The following is a 17,538-nucleotide window of genomic DNA, read 5'->3' on the forward strand; positions in this document are numbered from 1 at the left end:
CATTTTTCCAGCAAAATTTTTATGCTTAATTCACAGAATTAACGTTTTATCAAAATGAACATAGTCTGTCAGTGACTCCCAAAACTTGAATTTTTAGCTCCATTTGTTACTTGGTGGTTGTATTGTGGTGGCCCAGCTCCATCTTCCATGGCATTTTACAAACACAGACACATTTACTTTCTATTAAGTCACTCAAAACCGCACTAAATTTCCCAGGAAACCATCATTCTCATCAAGAAGATCAACTCCTTATTTCTCTTATCATTCAGGGTAAGGCTTGCTGCATTTCCACAGATGTGTCCTCTTTTTATATCCTCACCACCACACCTGGGTGGTAGGTGCAGCTCATGGTCATGTTCTTTAAATACCTACTAAAGCCAGATCTGGGGACTTCTTTTCCTGTTAATAAAGAAGACGACGTGGAGAGGGAAGATGTGTTTGGTGGGCTACTTCCAGCAACTGGACTGGTTGAAGATGTTCTAGCTCATGGCAGGGGGCTGGACTGGGTGAGCTTTGATGGTCCCTTCCAACTCAAACTATTCTGTGATTCTGTTAAGACGTTGGTGAGGAGAAACTGGATGGACACAGTAGCAGTGAGATGGAGGAGGTCTTAGGGAAACAGAGTCAAAGAAAAGTCAGGAAAAGTCAGAAATTAGTGAGCCATGAAGACAGGAGAGCTGGGGATCAAGGCCAGGTGACGGACAAGGGTTCAAGAAGAGCTGCAAGGTGGACAGGTTCTGGGGGAGGAATTCAAAAGTGGATGCCCTGTAGAAGCAGATGTCCCAGAGAAATAGATGTCCTGGGTGGAAGGAAAACAGGCATGGAGCGGGAAGAGATTTGGGTAAATGAAACCTTGAAAAGGAATGAAGAGGGCACAGTGAGGGGTCTCTCTATCTGCCTGAGACCCATGAAAGTATTTGCCCTGTCAAGCCCAGGGTGTTTCTGAGTGTGTACAGAAGCGGTGCTGTAAAAGACCTAAGCTTTAAGGTCAGGAGGTGAGGTGTCTGTGGAGCTTAGACACCTCAGGGGTAGTGAGCGGCTGAATCAGGATTTTCAGCATCACATGGACTTAGGCCATTAAGTTTCACCCATCGTGATGTAATGGGCTGAGTCCTTTTCAGAAGCTGGTGGCACCTGGAGCAGGTGTCCAGTGGGAGTGGGAAAGTGGTGCATCTCAGCGTTCCCCTTTGCTCACCTCATTTCCACTATCCTGCAGTAGCAGCAGCCACCAAGAGAGGAGGACCAGGTGCAGATGAGTTTTACTCGGGTTTCATCCAGGAGCAAAGCTGGCATTGCAGAGACAGCACCTGGCTTCTTGGGTTTTTTTCCTCTTAGCCACCAAAAAGTTAGCCTCTGAGGGAAAATCAGGAGAAACTCCCCTTCCTGTGGCTTCTCCATGAATGCTATGCAAGAGAGGAACAGGCAGAAGATGGATAGTGCCAAAAGCACATTGGATCGGTTTGGTTGGGCTGGATTGAGTTGAGTTGGGTTGGCTTGGCTTGGGTTGGGTTGGCTTGGGTTGGGCTGGTCTGGGTTTGGTAGGTTGGGTTGGGTTGAGGTGGGTTGGGGTAGGTTGGGTTGGAGTGCGTTGGGTCAGGTTGGGTTGGGTTGGGTTGGGTTGGGTTGGGTTGGGTTGAGGTGGGTTGGTCTGGGTTTGGTTGGGTTGGGCTGGGTTGAGTTGGGTTGGATTGGGGTGGGTTGGATTGGATTGGGGTGGGTTGGGTTGGGTTGGGTTGGGGTGGGGTGGGTTGGGGTGGGTTGGAGTGGGTTAGTTTGGGGCCAGCCAAAGGCAATGGTCATAAAATGAAACAGGTTACTGAATACTCCTTCTGTACCTATGGAAATAATCTGAGCTCATGTTGACGGTACATGTTGACTCATGACTCCTTTGCCTGCACAGATACAATAGGGCACTATAACCCAAGCAGAAATTTCCAGGTGGGGGGAAATCCTTTTGAAATCTTTGAACCGTTCCTTGTGCAGAAGATTATAAACGTTTTCCACTGGGAGGGAGAATTAATTTATTCACTAAAGACTTAGTATGTATTGAATTCAGATTCTTGCTGAAATGTAAAAACGCTGGGCATTTGCTGTAGTGCTTCATACCCCCTGCATGTTCATCCCCGTTGCAGTTTGTTCCTTAGTCACGAGCTCAGTCCCGCCCCTGGAAAGACCCTCGTTACTTCCACAGCTGCCTGTGTCGGCATCCATGGCGGTCTCCGAGTTCCACTCCTTGCCTGAAAGGGGAGAAAATTGTGTTCAGCTGCTTTACTTTAAATTTGCTGTATTGCAATTGCAAGTCTGTGTTTATCCTGCTGTTGATTAAGGGCTTTTTCACATTTTTATTAGATGGGATGTCTCTGCTATCACATAACACGGGATTCTAAAGCGTCGCTGCCCTTTCTAGCTGCCCTGAGTGCAGGCGATGCCATCTCCATGGCATTGCCTTGGCCACTGTGTTTGTGGGAAGTGCCAAAGCTGGGTCGGTTCATGCTCACGCTGCTGGTACAGCTGTTCCCCGAGCGATTTACATAATTTCATTTGCTTGGTGGCTTTTACAGATACATTATATTCTCCACTGAAGTAGCTGACATCGGCGTTCTCTGAATTATTTCCAATAATTAATTCTCCGTCCGGATGTTGGGTGGCACAGTTATTATTTAGGAACAAATAATCATAAAACACCATCACTAAGAATAGCTATTTTCTGAGCACCCAGTCCTTTCACACCTCCAGTCCTGCCGTCATCCGTGAAACTACTTGGGGCTCTCCCAAATTAGCAGAGCTTGCCAACAAGGAGTACACATTTTGGAATAAACTCAGATTTTAAAGTCCACCCTTCAGTATTTCAGATTAAATTAACTCCCAGGTATTGCTGTGGTATGTTTTACATGTGTTTAAATAGGTTTTTTTAAACGCTGTGTGCTTGTTCACATTGAGCTTGGGTCCATTCCTGGTGATACCACCAGTCTCGGCTGAGCCTCCCAGTCTGCAAAATCCTGGTAATTATGATTTCGCCCTTAGAAAACACCATTATTCATGCACTTGAAAGCAGTGGGGGAAAACTGACGTAACTGACTGCTTGTATGATGCTGTAGCATGTTAAGATATGTTGTGTAAATTAGTATTTTTCGTGTTTATAACCTGTAGAAGCTTCCAAGCCTAAATAGGTTTTTTTAGTGGTCTTGCCCAAGGAGCCACGTGGATGTATGTTCTCTCGGAAAGTGTGGGGTTTTGAGCAGGTCAAAATTTCTTTATGTAAAAGATAATCTTCCTTTCTGCTGGTTGAGAAAATGATGGTTTTCAAATGCCAAATACTTTATATGTGCTCTTGGGTGCAATTTTATAAAGGTTTATTTTTTCTAATTCGTTAGCTCACTAATGTATATTACTCAAATGCTTCAGGACTACTATGATGTACCCTGCAAATACGATCAACTTTACATGTTTACAATATTGCCTAAAGAAAGCTGATAAGGTCACAGACTATTAAAGACTGGGCTGGATAAGAGGAAACTCCAGGAGTTATCTGATTTGTCCACATCCTCCAGGTCAAGGTCAGCTACACCTATGATATTCCCAAGAGATGGTTTTTAACCTGTTTCTTAACTTCCAGTGTTGAGATCTCGTACCTTCCATAGGTACGTTCTTACCCCAAAAACATCTTAGTGCGATGTAACCTGAATATCCCATCTCACATTTGACAGGAAAAGAATTATTGTATTTATCTTTAAATAAAGGTAAAGGTGTAGTTACAGAGGTAGATAGATAGATAGATAGATAGATAGATAGATAGATAGATAGATAGATAGATAGATAGATAGAGATAGATGTAGATAGACAGATAGACAGATGGATAGATAGATGTCTATAGATGTAGATAGAGAGGTAGATGTAGATAGATAGATAGATAGATAGATAGATACATAGATACATAGATACATAGATAGATACATAGATGTGTACATACAGAATATATAGATATGGATATAGATATGTAGAGATACAGAGATATATAGATAAAAGTATAATTTCAACCCCTGGCTACTTCTCTCTGCATGCTACATCATTTTAACTTGAGTTTTAAAATTTGCAGTTGTGTGATATCGAGCACATCTATACTGGACCCCTGGGGGGTTCAGCTGGAGAACAGGAGCTGAGGGGAGACCTTCTGATCTCTGACCTGCCTGAAAGGAGCTTGGAGCCAGGGGGGTCGGGCTCTGCTCCCCAGGAACAAGCGCCAGGAGCAGAGGAAACGGCCTCAAGTTGCCCAGGGGAGGTTGAGGTTGGATGTGGGGAACAATTTCTTCCCCAAAGGGGTGTGGGGCATTGAACAGGCTGCCCAGGGCAGTGCTGGAGTCACCATTCCTGGAGGGTTGGACAGATGGACATGAGGTTCTCAGGGACATGGATAGTGGTGGACTAGGCAGTGTTGGGTTAATGGTTGGACTTGATGATCTTTGGGGTCTTTCCCAGCCTAAAGGATTCTGTGGTTCTTCAAGGAAATTGCTTGCTCTCCTTCAAACATTCTCTGCGCTTGAAATTGCTGCCAGTGAGGTTGTCATTCAGTAACACGCTGCAGGTCTGGTTCAGCCAGTGACGGGTTGGATGCTGTGAAATCCCCTGAGCATCATGTGGTGTTTCACCAGGAGCACACGTTCAGCAGCTTTGCCTTCAGCGTGGCCCCAAAGTCAGTGTCCTCTGTTTTCAAACTGGATCCCCAGGAATCCTGACATGAGTTTGTCTAGTGTCCCACCAGCTGGCTGTTTTCCATGCTGCCTCTCATAGTGCAGGTTGGTACCACGGATGTTTGTCAGCAGAGATACCTGCACATGAGGTTCTCATGGAGGCAACCCCACCACCACCTTGGCCTGAATTTGGAGGGGCCTTATATTTTGTTGTGACATCCTCTTACTTGGCACTCCTCAAAAGGCTGCATTTGTGCATCTTCAACCTTGTAGTTGCCTGGGGACAGCTGGGGTCCCAGTGCAAATTTATCATAGCATCATAGAGAGAATCATAGAAATTTGGGCTGTTTCAGCCTCGTCTGTCCTGCCTGCCACCATGCTTGCCCTTTGCCAGCTGGCCAAGTCTCGCCCTTTCTCCTTCCAAAAGCAAGGCTGGAAGAGGTGGCACCTTGGAGAGGTGTTCGTGCGAATGGTGCCCCCCAAAACCTCCCCCAGCCCTCCCACTATTCAAGGGGTCTGGATCCAGCCCCAGCATCTAGTATTTTCTGCCTGTGCCCACATCCAGCCAGTCTCACAGTGTTTGCTGCACAGGTAAGAGCAAATCTACGGGGGATCGCCCGTTTGACCGCAATCCTGCCCATTCGTGCGAAAGACCTTTTGTGAAATTTTGGGACCAAGGACACACATTTGCTTTTCAGGACTATTTACCCCAGAGCAGCAATTTGGAGCAGCCAACAGCCTGAGATCCTGTAACTGTTGTGTCTCTTGAGATGTTATTTAATCAGCCTCTGTTTTTAACTGTTTGTGGCTCCTTCATTTTTTCTTTTTATTTTTCTGTTTTTTAATGCAGTTGTGTGCAATTTGTATTACTACATCTATTTGCATTGGGATTAAGAGCGGTTCTGTCCTGGATGCAGGGCATTGCTTGCTTCTTACTGGCAAGTGCCTATAGCTATTTGACATTTTCCTTTTTTTAATATATACTCAAAAGAAAATGACTTGACTTCTGGTGACCCAAAAAATGACCTGACTTTTGGATAACCTGCACTCAGGAGGGAACAACCTTACAGCTCTCACTTATTCGGCCAGTTAGCACACAGAGGAGCAAACAAATGACCCGTGCTCATGGGACTGCCCTTAATATTTAATGAAGAGTAGCGAAAAGTGACAGCTGTGTTAGCCTCCCATCTCTTTCCCACTTTGCAAACCTTGCTTGCACTGAGCTTTTGTGTGAATCTTCGCATCTGTTGCTCACGGGGCAAGACAAATTTATTAAATATTTTTTTTTACCTTTTTAAATAGCTTCTTGTGAGTAGTTTGTGTGTTTTAAACGAAGGGTGGGAAAAAGCCGATTGCAAGTAGGCGAGTTCAGGGATAATCTCTGTTAAAGGCTGGTGGGATGCTTGTTGCTCTGTTTCCATCATCCCACTGGAGATATTAGAGATAATAGATGTCCAACAAAAATAAACACTGGTCTGTATCACAGGAGATAATAACCAAGTATAAAATGTCTTTCGTATGTGTACTCTATTCTCTAGCATTACCACAAAGGTTCCCACAATTTTCCTTGGGTGAATATTGCATTTAAACCAGCTTACTGCCTGTCTAAGCCCCCTTTATAAGCTGTGTTTAATTTCTTCAGGTTTCTCTGCTTCTTCCCTCTTGGCTCCTCCAAATAATTCATTTCCCTGTGCAGTTGCTTTTAGATTATTATCATGCCCATGACTCCAAAAACTATTACTTCTTAGCCAAACTAAATACACCAAGGTTTGGGCTTTGTTTTGGTTTTTTAATGTCCTCTCAGAAATCACTGCATCCATTTCATTAGTTGGCGTATGGCTTGTCTCTTAATTTTGCCTAAGCTTTTAACCTTTCTTTACCATTGAGATCTCTAGAAGTGCATATGCAGAAGCTCCTAAGGTCATTAGTTCTCAAAGCTCTGGAACTAATCGACTCCTTCCCAATTTTTCCTGATGCTCTCATCCTCCCTGTCAGAAGTATTTAGTGATTTTAAGCAAGGTATATTTTTTTAATCTCGTTTTTCCTTTGCTTTACTGATGATGCTTTGAGAGCTTGTTCTGTTTGGTAGTTTGAGACCTGGAGGTTTATATCAGCAAGAGCAAAACACTCACAACAGACATGGTAATTTCCTCCTGTGCAGATCCATAGGATCCAGGAATGGTAAATGGAGAAACCTTATGAATTAAAAAATAGTTCTGTCATTCTTAATAACATCTGATGCACTCAAAGTTTAAAAAATAATAATAATTAAAAAAAAAAGTTAAATTTCTCTTTAGAAATAACTGTGTGATACAGAAGTCATTTAATAGCATCCAGAAAGATGGAGGCAACAGAGGAAAAAGTATATTTTTCTCACACTGATGTGGGGATTTGAACAGTATAGTTACGTCACTACAGAGTTGCAGAATTAAAGAATTGCAATACCTAAGGGTTAAATCCTTATATGAAGATTTTAATGTGTGTGTGTAACATGAGAAAGAAAGGAAGAAATTTCCGTTGACTCACAACTTTTAGGAGGAAAAATCCTTTCTGAAAGGCATATCACACCCACGTTCCCAGGTCAGAACGGACTGGCTTGTTTGTTCATTCATTTGTAATGGAAGAATAAATTGTGTTGCTTCTCGGAGTTATGGAAATAAGGGTAAAACACATTTCGTACATTTTAAAGTGCTTCTATTTGTGCAAATACCCCCCAAAAGTCTGCATTTCATCCTTTGAAGCATTAAGATCAAGTTTTAAGGAAACTTAAGGCCCTCTGTATTGCCGTACCTTAAATCCTAAGTGTTAAAGCAACCTCTGCCCATGTTTGGGGGCAAGACTGAAAAGCTGGTGTCCTGCCCCAAACCAGCATTAGTGTTTTGCAGCATGGCAGCATCTCGGTGTGGACCGCAACCACGGGGGCAGAATTTGATTGCAAACCCTCCGCTGAGCAAGACGGTTGGTGAAGAGCAGCAACGCTCTCCATCCCAATGGGTTGCGTGGAGCAACCTTAATTCTTGTAGAAGCCCAGCCTATTTAGAGACAAACCACCGCTTAGAGAAGCAAACCTGAGGTCTAATATCTTCAGAGATAATTCCAAACTAGGAACTTTTCCCCGCAGAGATATTCCGGCGAGGAGGCATGTATGGAAGATCTCCCTGGGCTCCTGTGCAGCATGGGAAGCCTTTGTCCCACACATCTTGTAAACGCAGCGGGGGGTCACCATTGTGCCGAGCATCCTCTGAGCACGGCGGGAGGAGGCTTTTGTCCGTGGCGGTGGGCAGACACCGTAGGAGGGCACCTTTGTCCCGCACAGCTGGTAATCGCTCAGCAAGAGCGATTTTACGAGGATTGCAGAGCTCCTTCCCTCCACGGGTGCACACAAAGGAATTCAGTCGGTCTTGCTGAGCTGCTTGTCCTGAGTGCAAGTGGAAAGGGGAGGCAGCGAAAACACGTTTGCACACGCATGTGCAAGTGGCCACTGGGATCGTTCACCTGGTTGCATTTCACGGCCACCCCAATCCCAGATTCATTTTTTTGCTTTTCCTCTTCCTTATTTTTCCTGCCCATTTAGGCTGCCCTTATTATTATTTCTCTGTCCCTTCTTATGTTTGCATTATGTCCTATTCAATATATCATCTGCTAATTAATCTAATTAACTAGTAAATGCTCTCATTATTCTTTCGGATCACTAATAACCACATTTAAAAGACTTGAGCCCTAATACAGATCCCTCTGGGACTTTATAGGTATATTTTCAACCACATATCATTACTACTTCTTTGTCTTCTCAAATGCTCTAGCCACTTCCCAAGAAGTTCACCAGTGCCCATTTCCAGGACAGTCTGAGAGACCATATGTTGTTTCACAGATGCAGAGTTTTGCCTTTCTTAAGCTGAAACACAGTGAGCCTGATGAACCGTGATGCTGTTCCAGACTCGTGGTAGTAATTACAGAAAGCAGAGTCCCAAACTGCAACACAGTGAGGAATGGTGATGAGATGAGATGAGATGAGATGAGATGAGATGAGATGAGATGAGATGAGATGAGATGAGATGAGATGAGATGAGATGAGATGAGATGATGAGATGAGATGAGATGAGATTGAGTTGAGAGTTGAGAGTTGAGTTGTTTTGAGTTGAGAGCTGAGTTGGGTTGAATTGAGAGCTGAAAGTTGAGTTGAGTTGAGCTGAGAGTTGACTTGGGTTGAGTTGAGAGCTGAGAGCTGAATTGAGTTGAGTTGAGTTCAGTTCAGTTCAGTTCAGTTCAGTTGAGCTGAGATGCTGAGTCTGGACCCAGCCTGCAGAGGTGCCATGTTCATGGTGGACACTGGTAGAGATGATGCTTGCATCTAGAGCCAGCACGGGCATGGCACCGCACAGCTGGGAGCTGCTTTACCATAAATCTCAAGTATTGTGAGGTGTCCTCAGATGGAGTAAAGCAAATCATTTGCAAACAGGAGTTGGGGGTGACTGCAGCCCAGTAGAACAGTGAAGGTCATAACCCATTATAAGTGACTCCCCAGGTTCCCACCACCCCTAAGTTGTCAGATTGGCTTATGCAGAATGACACAGAAATTGATAAATCTCTCGCCTGGTGATTTTTGTGGTTCAGTAAAGTGGTCAAGTTTGGTTTTCAGCTGTTCTTGTCAAATCTGAGCCTGTTCTGTTCTAAAGCTCCTGTTGCCCTAAAGGCACTTGCGATTTTTTTAAATATTGATGACTTACTTTACTATAGTTCAAAGGTATATTTTCCTTGTGGTAGTTTCAAATAATCCTCCTTTTCTCAACTTAGCATTGTTTTTCTTCCAACCTCCACCTTCCTCCTCTGGTGCCTGTGCATGAATTCTCAGAAATAATTGCCAGTAGTTCAGCAAGTTCATTAACTGATTCCCTGAGGACCCTCAGATGCGTGTCATCCAGACCCGATGATTTGTATATCAAATTTTTGCAACTATTCCCTTAACTGATCTTTTTGTATCAACAACTATATTGGCAAGTCTTCCTTATTTCTTCCTGTCAATATCTCTGTGTGGTGGTGGGTAAATTGATTCTGAAACTTGGTCACTGTTTTGCAGCCATTATTAATTTCACCTCGTGCATTGTTGGATACACCTTCTCTTTGGAGCTCCTTTCCAATGATGTTCTGTACATGTTAAAATAGACATCCAGTCCTCCCTAACTCATTCTACATTAGCAACTGGGCGGTTGCTCTGCTTAAATGGCATTTCTCTCATTTTGTGGTCCTGGGAGCAGGGGGATTGATATTATTTTCTCTCTTGCGACTGTAGCCTTAGCATATTTTAGGATGTTCTAGCTGTCTCCCACACTCAACAGTTTTTATATGTCTTTCTGTTGCAACATGCTCCTAAGATTTGTCAAAGAATTAATGTCTGAAATAACTACATGTTGTGTGACAACCCATCGCTTAATATGTTATATTGGATCCTGCAGTTTATTGTCACGGCCCTTGAAATTAGGGAGTGCTAGGGGTGTAAAAACCTTAGAGGACCTTGGCTTTAGTGCAACAGCTTATTATCTGACTCTCACAAGTGATTCCTTCTATCAAAAAATAAATGGCTGCTCATGAATTTAATTTAGATTTGTCTGCTACTAAATACACAATTGAAATTGTAGCCGTCAATGATATTTTTCCTCTGGCGAAAACCTTATGGCCAAATCTATCATTGCCCTTAGGACTTAAGTCCTCTTGCTTCTGTCTAATTCTCCAGACCTCTGGTATATAAATCATAAATGCACGGTCTGTGCACTGTTAAATTTTTAGGACTCTCCCTTTAGCAGTAGTTGAATGTGAATTCGTAAGGACAAAATTTGACCTTTAAATGACTATAAAGGGCCAAGGCAGATACTTGGCAAGCTTTTCTTATTGCAATATTAATCAAGCAAAGAATCGTCATAATCCTGGAAACTAAATAGCCATTGTAGTGATTTTATCACCAGGGAAATTGTTCATCTGTCAGTAAGATTGTTACTAGGAAAGGGAAAATAGGGAGTGTTAGAATTGCTTTAGACCGCTGAATCATAGAGTCCCTCTGGACTCAAAGCATGAATTGTTTTTAGAGAGGGGTGGGTTGAGAGGGGTTGCTACAGGAAAGCTGTAGGTTAATCAGTTTCAGTTACACCAGCGAATGTAAGCCTGATCTCTCCTGAGGACACGGGGAGGGTGCATAGGAGACGGCAGGACGGAGAAAGGGACGGGGAGGCTTCAGAAAACTTATTGTTTTGTCTTTTTTGTTGTTTCTGCATGGCCCTTTCACACAGGAGGAAGGTTGTTGATAAAAAAAAAAAGGGGGGGGGGGGAGGAAAACGCATCATGTTCACTGCCTCTATTTTCATCTAATTTAATCCAGTGGATATTAATGAGGATGAATACGATGGAGACAGGAGGAGACGGATACAGGCAGGCGGCAGTGGCAGGGACGTGTTTGTGTGGGAAGAGCACTTGCAGGGGCCAGAAACCCTCACAGGGAGATGTTTTGCCTCTTGGGGGCTCAACATGATGTCACCGCGCGCTGTGACACCTGTGTGAAGAGACCGACCTATGCAGGAGTGTCCTTGGGGTGTGCTGGGGCAGCCCATTCCTCCATAAAACCAGCTTTGGTAGATGACGTCTTTACTGGTGCGAATGCAACCATAGCATGTCCAACCATGCCATGACCTGAGGGACAGGTCTGTTGGGCCAGGGGTTGTGCTGAGAGCTTCATGCTCCTAATGTGATGGGACATCTCTGCATGGGGGATGACCCTGAGGTGGAGAGCAGTGTAGGGGAAAGGGACCTGGGGGTTCTGGGGACAGCAGGATGACCATGAGCCAGCACTGGGCCCTTGTGGCCAGGAAGCCAATGGTACCTGGGGTGGGTTAGAAGGGGGTGGTCAGTAGGTCAGAGAGGTTCTCCTGCCCCTCTGCTCTGCCCTGGGGAGACCACACCTGGAATCTTGTGTCCAGTTGTGGCCCCTCAGTTCCAGCAGGACAGGGAACTGCTGGAGAGAGTCCAGCGCAGCCACCAAGATGCTGCAGGGAGTGGAGCATCTCCCGTGTGAGGAAAGGCTGAGGGAGCTGGGGCTCTGGAGCTGGACAAGAGGACACTGAGGGGGGACTCATTCACGGGGATCAATATGGAAAGGGGAGTGTCAGGAGGATGGAGCCAGGCTCTTCTGGTGACAACCAGAGACAGGACAAGGGGCAATGGGTACAAACTGGAACACAGGAGGTTCCACTTAAATTTGAGAAGCAACTTGTTGGGGGTGAGGGTGTCAGAGCCTGGCCCAGGCTGCCCAGGGAGGTTGTGGAGTCTCCTTCTGTGCAGACATTCCAACCCGCCTGGACACCTTCCTGTGTAACCTCATCTGGGTGTTCCTGCTCCATGGGGGGATTGCACTGGATGAGCTTTCCAGGGCCCTTCAACCCCTCACATTCTGGGATTCTGTGACAACAAGCCTTGGCAAGTGTGGCTGTGGGGTGGCTCTCGTAGGGGATGGGGCAGGTGGTCTGTACTGAAAACCACCTGCAAGACGTGACAGACTCACAGCGAAGAGGGTCTGCGGAAGGATGGGTGAATTTGCAGGTGGGAAGTGTTTGTATAGAAGGCGCCTCTGGGAGATTTGTGTAAGATGTGATGAATTGTCTCCATGCAACGACTGCGGAGGGTGGGGGAGAATCTGTGTGCACATGACGTGGATCCTCTTTGTACAAAAACGTCTCTTTGTGTGGGAAGTGGTGTCTTTCTGTCGAGAGCTCTTTCTCTTTTTTGGAGGAGTTTGTCTGATGGCTGCCTGCGAGTGAACCGGGGAGGAAGATGTGATGGGTGGCACCTCCATCTAACACTTTTGGAGGGGACAGCGTGCGTGGAGCCACCAAGGATGGGTACACAGGGGATGAGGGTCCCAGCAGGGATGGGAATGTGGATGTGCGGGTGTTGCCATGCCAGAGCATCCCACCAGGGCAGCCAACCCGCATCTCTGGGGACCACCAGCCACCCCACATCCTGCGGGGACCACCAGCTGCCCCACGTGGCATCCCTCTCCACCGGGCAGGCCACGGCCACCGTGTCCTTCATTGTTGTCACCCCCAGATTGTGATACTGTCACAAAACTGTTGCTAGGCAACAAATGTGGTTACCGGGTCTCAGCGAATAGCTGAAGGGGAAAGCGAAGTGTTGCACCATTGTAGAGTAACCATAGCAATGACCTACTATTACAGACTAAAGAATTATCATTAACAATGTTAAAGTATCAAACAGAGGCCCAGGATCCTGAGACTTCCAGGCAGCATCTCTGCGTAATTGGGTTACCCAGAAAGACGTCCCAACTCTTTCATAGCTCTTGGTTCCCTGTCTCCATCGTCTTGGTTTTGTTTTGGGGGTTGTTGTGGGGGTTTTTTTGTTTAAATAAAGCGAATGCGTCATGTGTGGAAGGAAACACTTGTAAAATAATAGAAGCACCCAACAACAAAAAGAAATCTGTACACAGAGGGAAGGGATAAGCAGGAAAGTGTCGCTTTACTGCATAAATATCATATATGGGCTTGTTGGGAAAGGGTGAACGAAGGATGCCTTGTGATGCATCGGTTGTTGTTCCGGTCAGGTGTTCTCTGCTGGTTAAAAATGCATGCGTGAGGCTAAAAGCGATGTAAAATGAAATAGTGCAAAGTACAGCAGCCTTGGAAAGTAGACACTTCTTTTTCCAAGTTAGGTAGGACCAGGTCAGGTGCTTCAGCAAAGCTTTACCTAACAGGGTGCTTTGAGGTCTCACTTTGCCAGGCCTGAGATGCGTTTGGGATCTGGGATCTATGTAGCTCTGTGTGTGTACGTACATGTGTGTGTACATACGTGTGTGTGCATACGTGTGTGTGTGCCCCAAGCCCCCCTGTGCTTTCCCCAGACCAACTGCCATCAGTTCTGTGTATTCCCCAGGTTTTGCATCGACAAAACGTGTCCGGCAGCAGCAGAACGACCCCCAGTCAAACTGTCTCCTTTGTGTTTTTGCAGGTACAGAACGGCATGAACTAACTTCCTGGAAGAGTTTTCCATCCATTTTCAAGTTCTTCAGCGAAGCCATGGAGGCCAAGAACAGCTCAGTGAAACCAACACCAACGCGCCGTTCCAACAGGATAAAATACGAAGAATTGTAAAAGGAGGGGAGGAAGAATTAAAAAAACGCAAAAAAGGAAAAAAAAAAAATGCACCAACACCAACCTCTTCGCTGCTTGTTTTCTGCAAGCTGTCTCCCAGCCCCTCATTAGATTGTTTTCTTCCTAGAGCACAGGGTCGTGATGTATACATCTAAATAGCGTTTTGCATTATTTCTAGATGAGTGCAACTGTCAAAGCAATATGGGTTCACTGGTTGTGCTTCCTGTGGGCTGTAACTTGGATTTCGTGCTGCCCATCAGCGCGCAGATTAAGGCTGACAGTGGTACTGCACAGTGCAGCATGGTGCAGCTCTAATTGCCCTGACATAGCCCTGCACCAAGCTGATGCCAGAATTTAACAGCTCCGTCGTGGTCCTATTGCCTGCAGGATTTTTTGCTGCTTCCTTCTATTTTAAGACAGAACAAAACAGGAATTACTCTCTTTTTTTTGTTTGTTTTTTCTTGGTTTTTCAAAAGACGCTTCTAAACTCAGAAGTGCTAAACCAGCCTGTGGGTTTACACCCTTCTTTTTCTCTGGGACCAAGTGGGATCAACTCTTGGCTCTTTCATTTTCTGCTGGTAGGAGGGTCCAAGAAGTTTGGTCCAGATTTATAGGCAAGCCCCTTTGTTGTAGAGATTTTCTCCTCCTGCCAGATCAATGGCATTATCTGTAGATTTTCTCTTCCTTTTGAAAGCTCCACTTTTAAAGAAAAAAAATGCCTATTCATTAACTGTCTGGGTCACACTGTGAAATATGACAGAAAAAAAAAAAAAAAAAAAAAAACTAGAGGCACACATTGCACATTTTCCTGTTTATTTGTAAATGCAAAGATGCTTCCGTTTTCATACGCCAGGTTTGTAATGACTTTGCCATCCCGTGGTTATTCCCTTTTTCCCTGAGCAAACGGGTTCATCCCCGGCGCTGGGGGGTGAGGGGGGGGGTCACCCTGCGTGGGGACCCCACGCCACGTGGGGGGCGGGGAGGCCGGGGATGCCGCTGTATCCACAGGCAGCTTTTCTCCGCTAAAACATCTGATAAGCGACAAGACGTGCCTGATAGCGTGCCCGGCGAGCGAGCGCGCTAATTAAGCTCTTTTTTAGTGTTGACGATGCTAAATTAAAGTGATCTTTTCTTCAGTGGCCGCGCCCGCCTCGCCTCTGATGCTGTTAGTGCCGAGGAGGTAAAACTCAAAACACGTGGATTTGGGACCCCCCGATCCGACCCCCCACACCCCTGTGTAATGTTTCCTATCCCTTGAGGCCGGGAATAGGCGGGGGAGCATTAAAACAAGGTGATGTCGGAGCGTGGGGATCCCCCCCTCCACCCCATCACTATCCGACCCTTTGGGGCGGAAACCCTCCATTTGGGGGGCTCTCCGCACCCGCGGAGCGCTCGCGTCCCTGCCTGGGGGTACCGGCAATAGGAATTCCCTTCCCCCCACCTCCCCGCTGCATTTAACCTCTCCCATTTCCGAGCATCCCCCGGCGGGTGAACCTGTTGCTGGGGGCGGGGTGGAGAGGAGTTGGTCTGCAGCCGGTTCCCCCCCTCCCCGCGCCTGTGTGCACCCCAGCCCCCCGACCCCCGTGTGTTTAGGGGGGCAGGAGGGGGTTTACACCGCGTATTTTGGGTTTCTGTGCTTCTTCCCACAGCCGGAGGAGGTTTGTATGTGTGCCCCCCCCCCGCCGTTTCCGTCTCCAGGGAGGCGAAATGGGGTTCCCCGGGGTGCCAGATGTTGGGGGAACGAATCTATTTTTGAGTGTCTATTTTATTAAACTGATCTATTTTGTTTCGAATGTCGATAAGAAACCAAGTGTACAAAAATTTCTACTGTAACGACTGCCCTTTTTTCTAATGCTTTTATTCCTCAGCTGGCCCGGCTCGCTCCTGTAGGGGATCTGTAAAAGCAGAGCGGGGGGGTCCTCGCCACTGATATTTCTCCGCTTGCACTGAACAAAAAATAAAGATGCTCTTTGCTATTCTTCTGTGCTCTTCGTGTCCCTGCGCCGAGCTCCGCGGTCCCTCGTGGGCAGCGTGGGGATACGCGGGGGCGGAGGGAGGGGGCGAAGTGTTTGCAAACAAACCCCGGCCGGGTTAGGGGGGTTAAGGTGTGAGCCCCCCCCCCCTTCCAGGACAAGCGCAGGGCTTCCCGGCGCCCCGGTTCCGCGGGGAGCCGCCCCTCTCCCCTTTAGCCACCCCTGCGAGGGGGGGTTGACTGGTTCTTAGCGGAGAAGGATATTTGGGGGGGGGGGGGCGGTACCTCCGCCCCTGCCAGCGGAGGATGCGCGGGAAGCGGGGACCGTAGCAAAGGTCACCCCGGGGGAGTGGGAACAGAGGAGGGCGTGAGAGCATCCCGTCCGTGTCCCCTGGAAAGGTGACAACGGCAGCCCTCAGGCGCACTTAGGAGGGGTGGGTGTTAATTTAATCGAGTCGGGGGGATCTTTTTAAAGCTGGACGCCGCCGATCCCTCACGCCGTGATGTCTTTAGCACATCAACCCGCTCCCGTTTTCACCACGGGGAAACTCCCCGACACCCTGACATCCCTAACATCCAGAGTGGGAGCCCCAAAGTGACGCACACACCAAAAAAGAGTACCCTAGGATAGGGTCTACATGAGAATCCTGCGGTTCCTCACTACCCAAAGGCTCATGGCCCACCCGAAAACTTTCGCACACCCTTGTGTGAGCCGAAAATCCACATTGTAGCCATGGGCCAACGAGAGCGGTGTTTGCTCGCCAAGAAGAGGGGGCAGAAAAAAATGTTCCGCCAAGAAAACACCCAGCGGACCCCCAAGCACAGTGGGGAGAAATAAAATATGGGGGGAGGGGAAACAAGAAAAGAAACCCCTCATCTGCATTGTGCACTATATGCTGTTTGCAGGGGTGTGATTCTCCCCGGACTCAGCCCAAAGATGCTGCTGCTTTTCATGCGAATGCGCATTTTTCCTCTGTCCCCGAGAAACATCACTAATCGTTGGATTGTTGTTGTTGTTGTTTCTACCCCCCCTCGCCTAGGAATTTCATTCAAAAGTACAAATGAAAAGTGTCACATCTAAAACTGCGTGGAGCCACATATTGCACCGTTCTCGAGTCAGCCAAACCAAAAATAACCTGCCAAGAATGTGTATGTACATCCATCGCACACCCGGGTAGAGCGACATCTTACAGAGTTGAGGGATGCGTGTGTGTCTGTGCACGCATCCGTGGATATCTGGATCTCGCAGGGACGTATATATGTGTATATGTGTGTGTGTGAGTGTATGTGTGTCCCCGCATTATGTTGACGTACTCGACAAAGTGTGAAAAATGTACTTCTCGAGAAACTTGGAAGGAGATGTCATTTATCATTGTACCGTCATAATACCACAAATTTTCACTTTTCTGTTCCATTTCGGATTGCATGTGTTTGTGAGTATTTCACTAGATCAGTGACAGCTCTTTATTTGCATAATTATATGCTCTGGTCTGAAGAGAAAACTAACCCCCAAATTTCATGGGTCACCAAACTGCGACAATCAATGTTTTATCACGTATGCTAAGCAAAACCTAAGGAGCTATATGAAGTTTCTTGGGGAGTTTTTGCTCCTCAGAAAATTAAAGATTTTGTGCCTCTTGAATAGACGCAAAATCTTTCCAAGCTCTTTGTAACTGAATTCCGTTTGAAGGCAAAACTAGAGATTAGCTCGTAGATCTGGATTTCAGAC

At 46.6% G+C, this 17,538-nt stretch overlaps 1 protein-coding gene across 3 annotated transcripts in view; it reads left to right on the forward strand.

Moving 5' to 3' along the window:
* The window catches only part of ARB2A (ARB2 cotranscriptional regulator A), a 258,858-nt gene extending 243,043 nt beyond the window's left edge, over positions 1-15,815 (forward strand). For all 3 annotated transcript variants that reach the window (XM_082075416.1, XM_082075417.1, XM_082075418.1), the window contains exon 11: positions 13,695-15,815. In XM_082075416.1, coding sequence (XP_081931542.1) covers positions 13,695-13,837 — 143 coding nt within the window. In that variant the 3' untranslated portion in view covers positions 13,838-15,815. The remainder of the gene's footprint in view (positions 1-13,694) is intronic.
* Positions 15,816-17,538: the final 1,723 nt, after the last annotated feature.

The sequence above is a fragment of the Streptopelia decaocto genome (assembly GCF_964273445.1).
Source record: "Streptopelia decaocto genome assembly, chromosome: Z".
Taxonomy (NCBI): Eukaryota; Metazoa; Chordata; class Aves; order Columbiformes; family Columbidae; genus Streptopelia; species Streptopelia decaocto.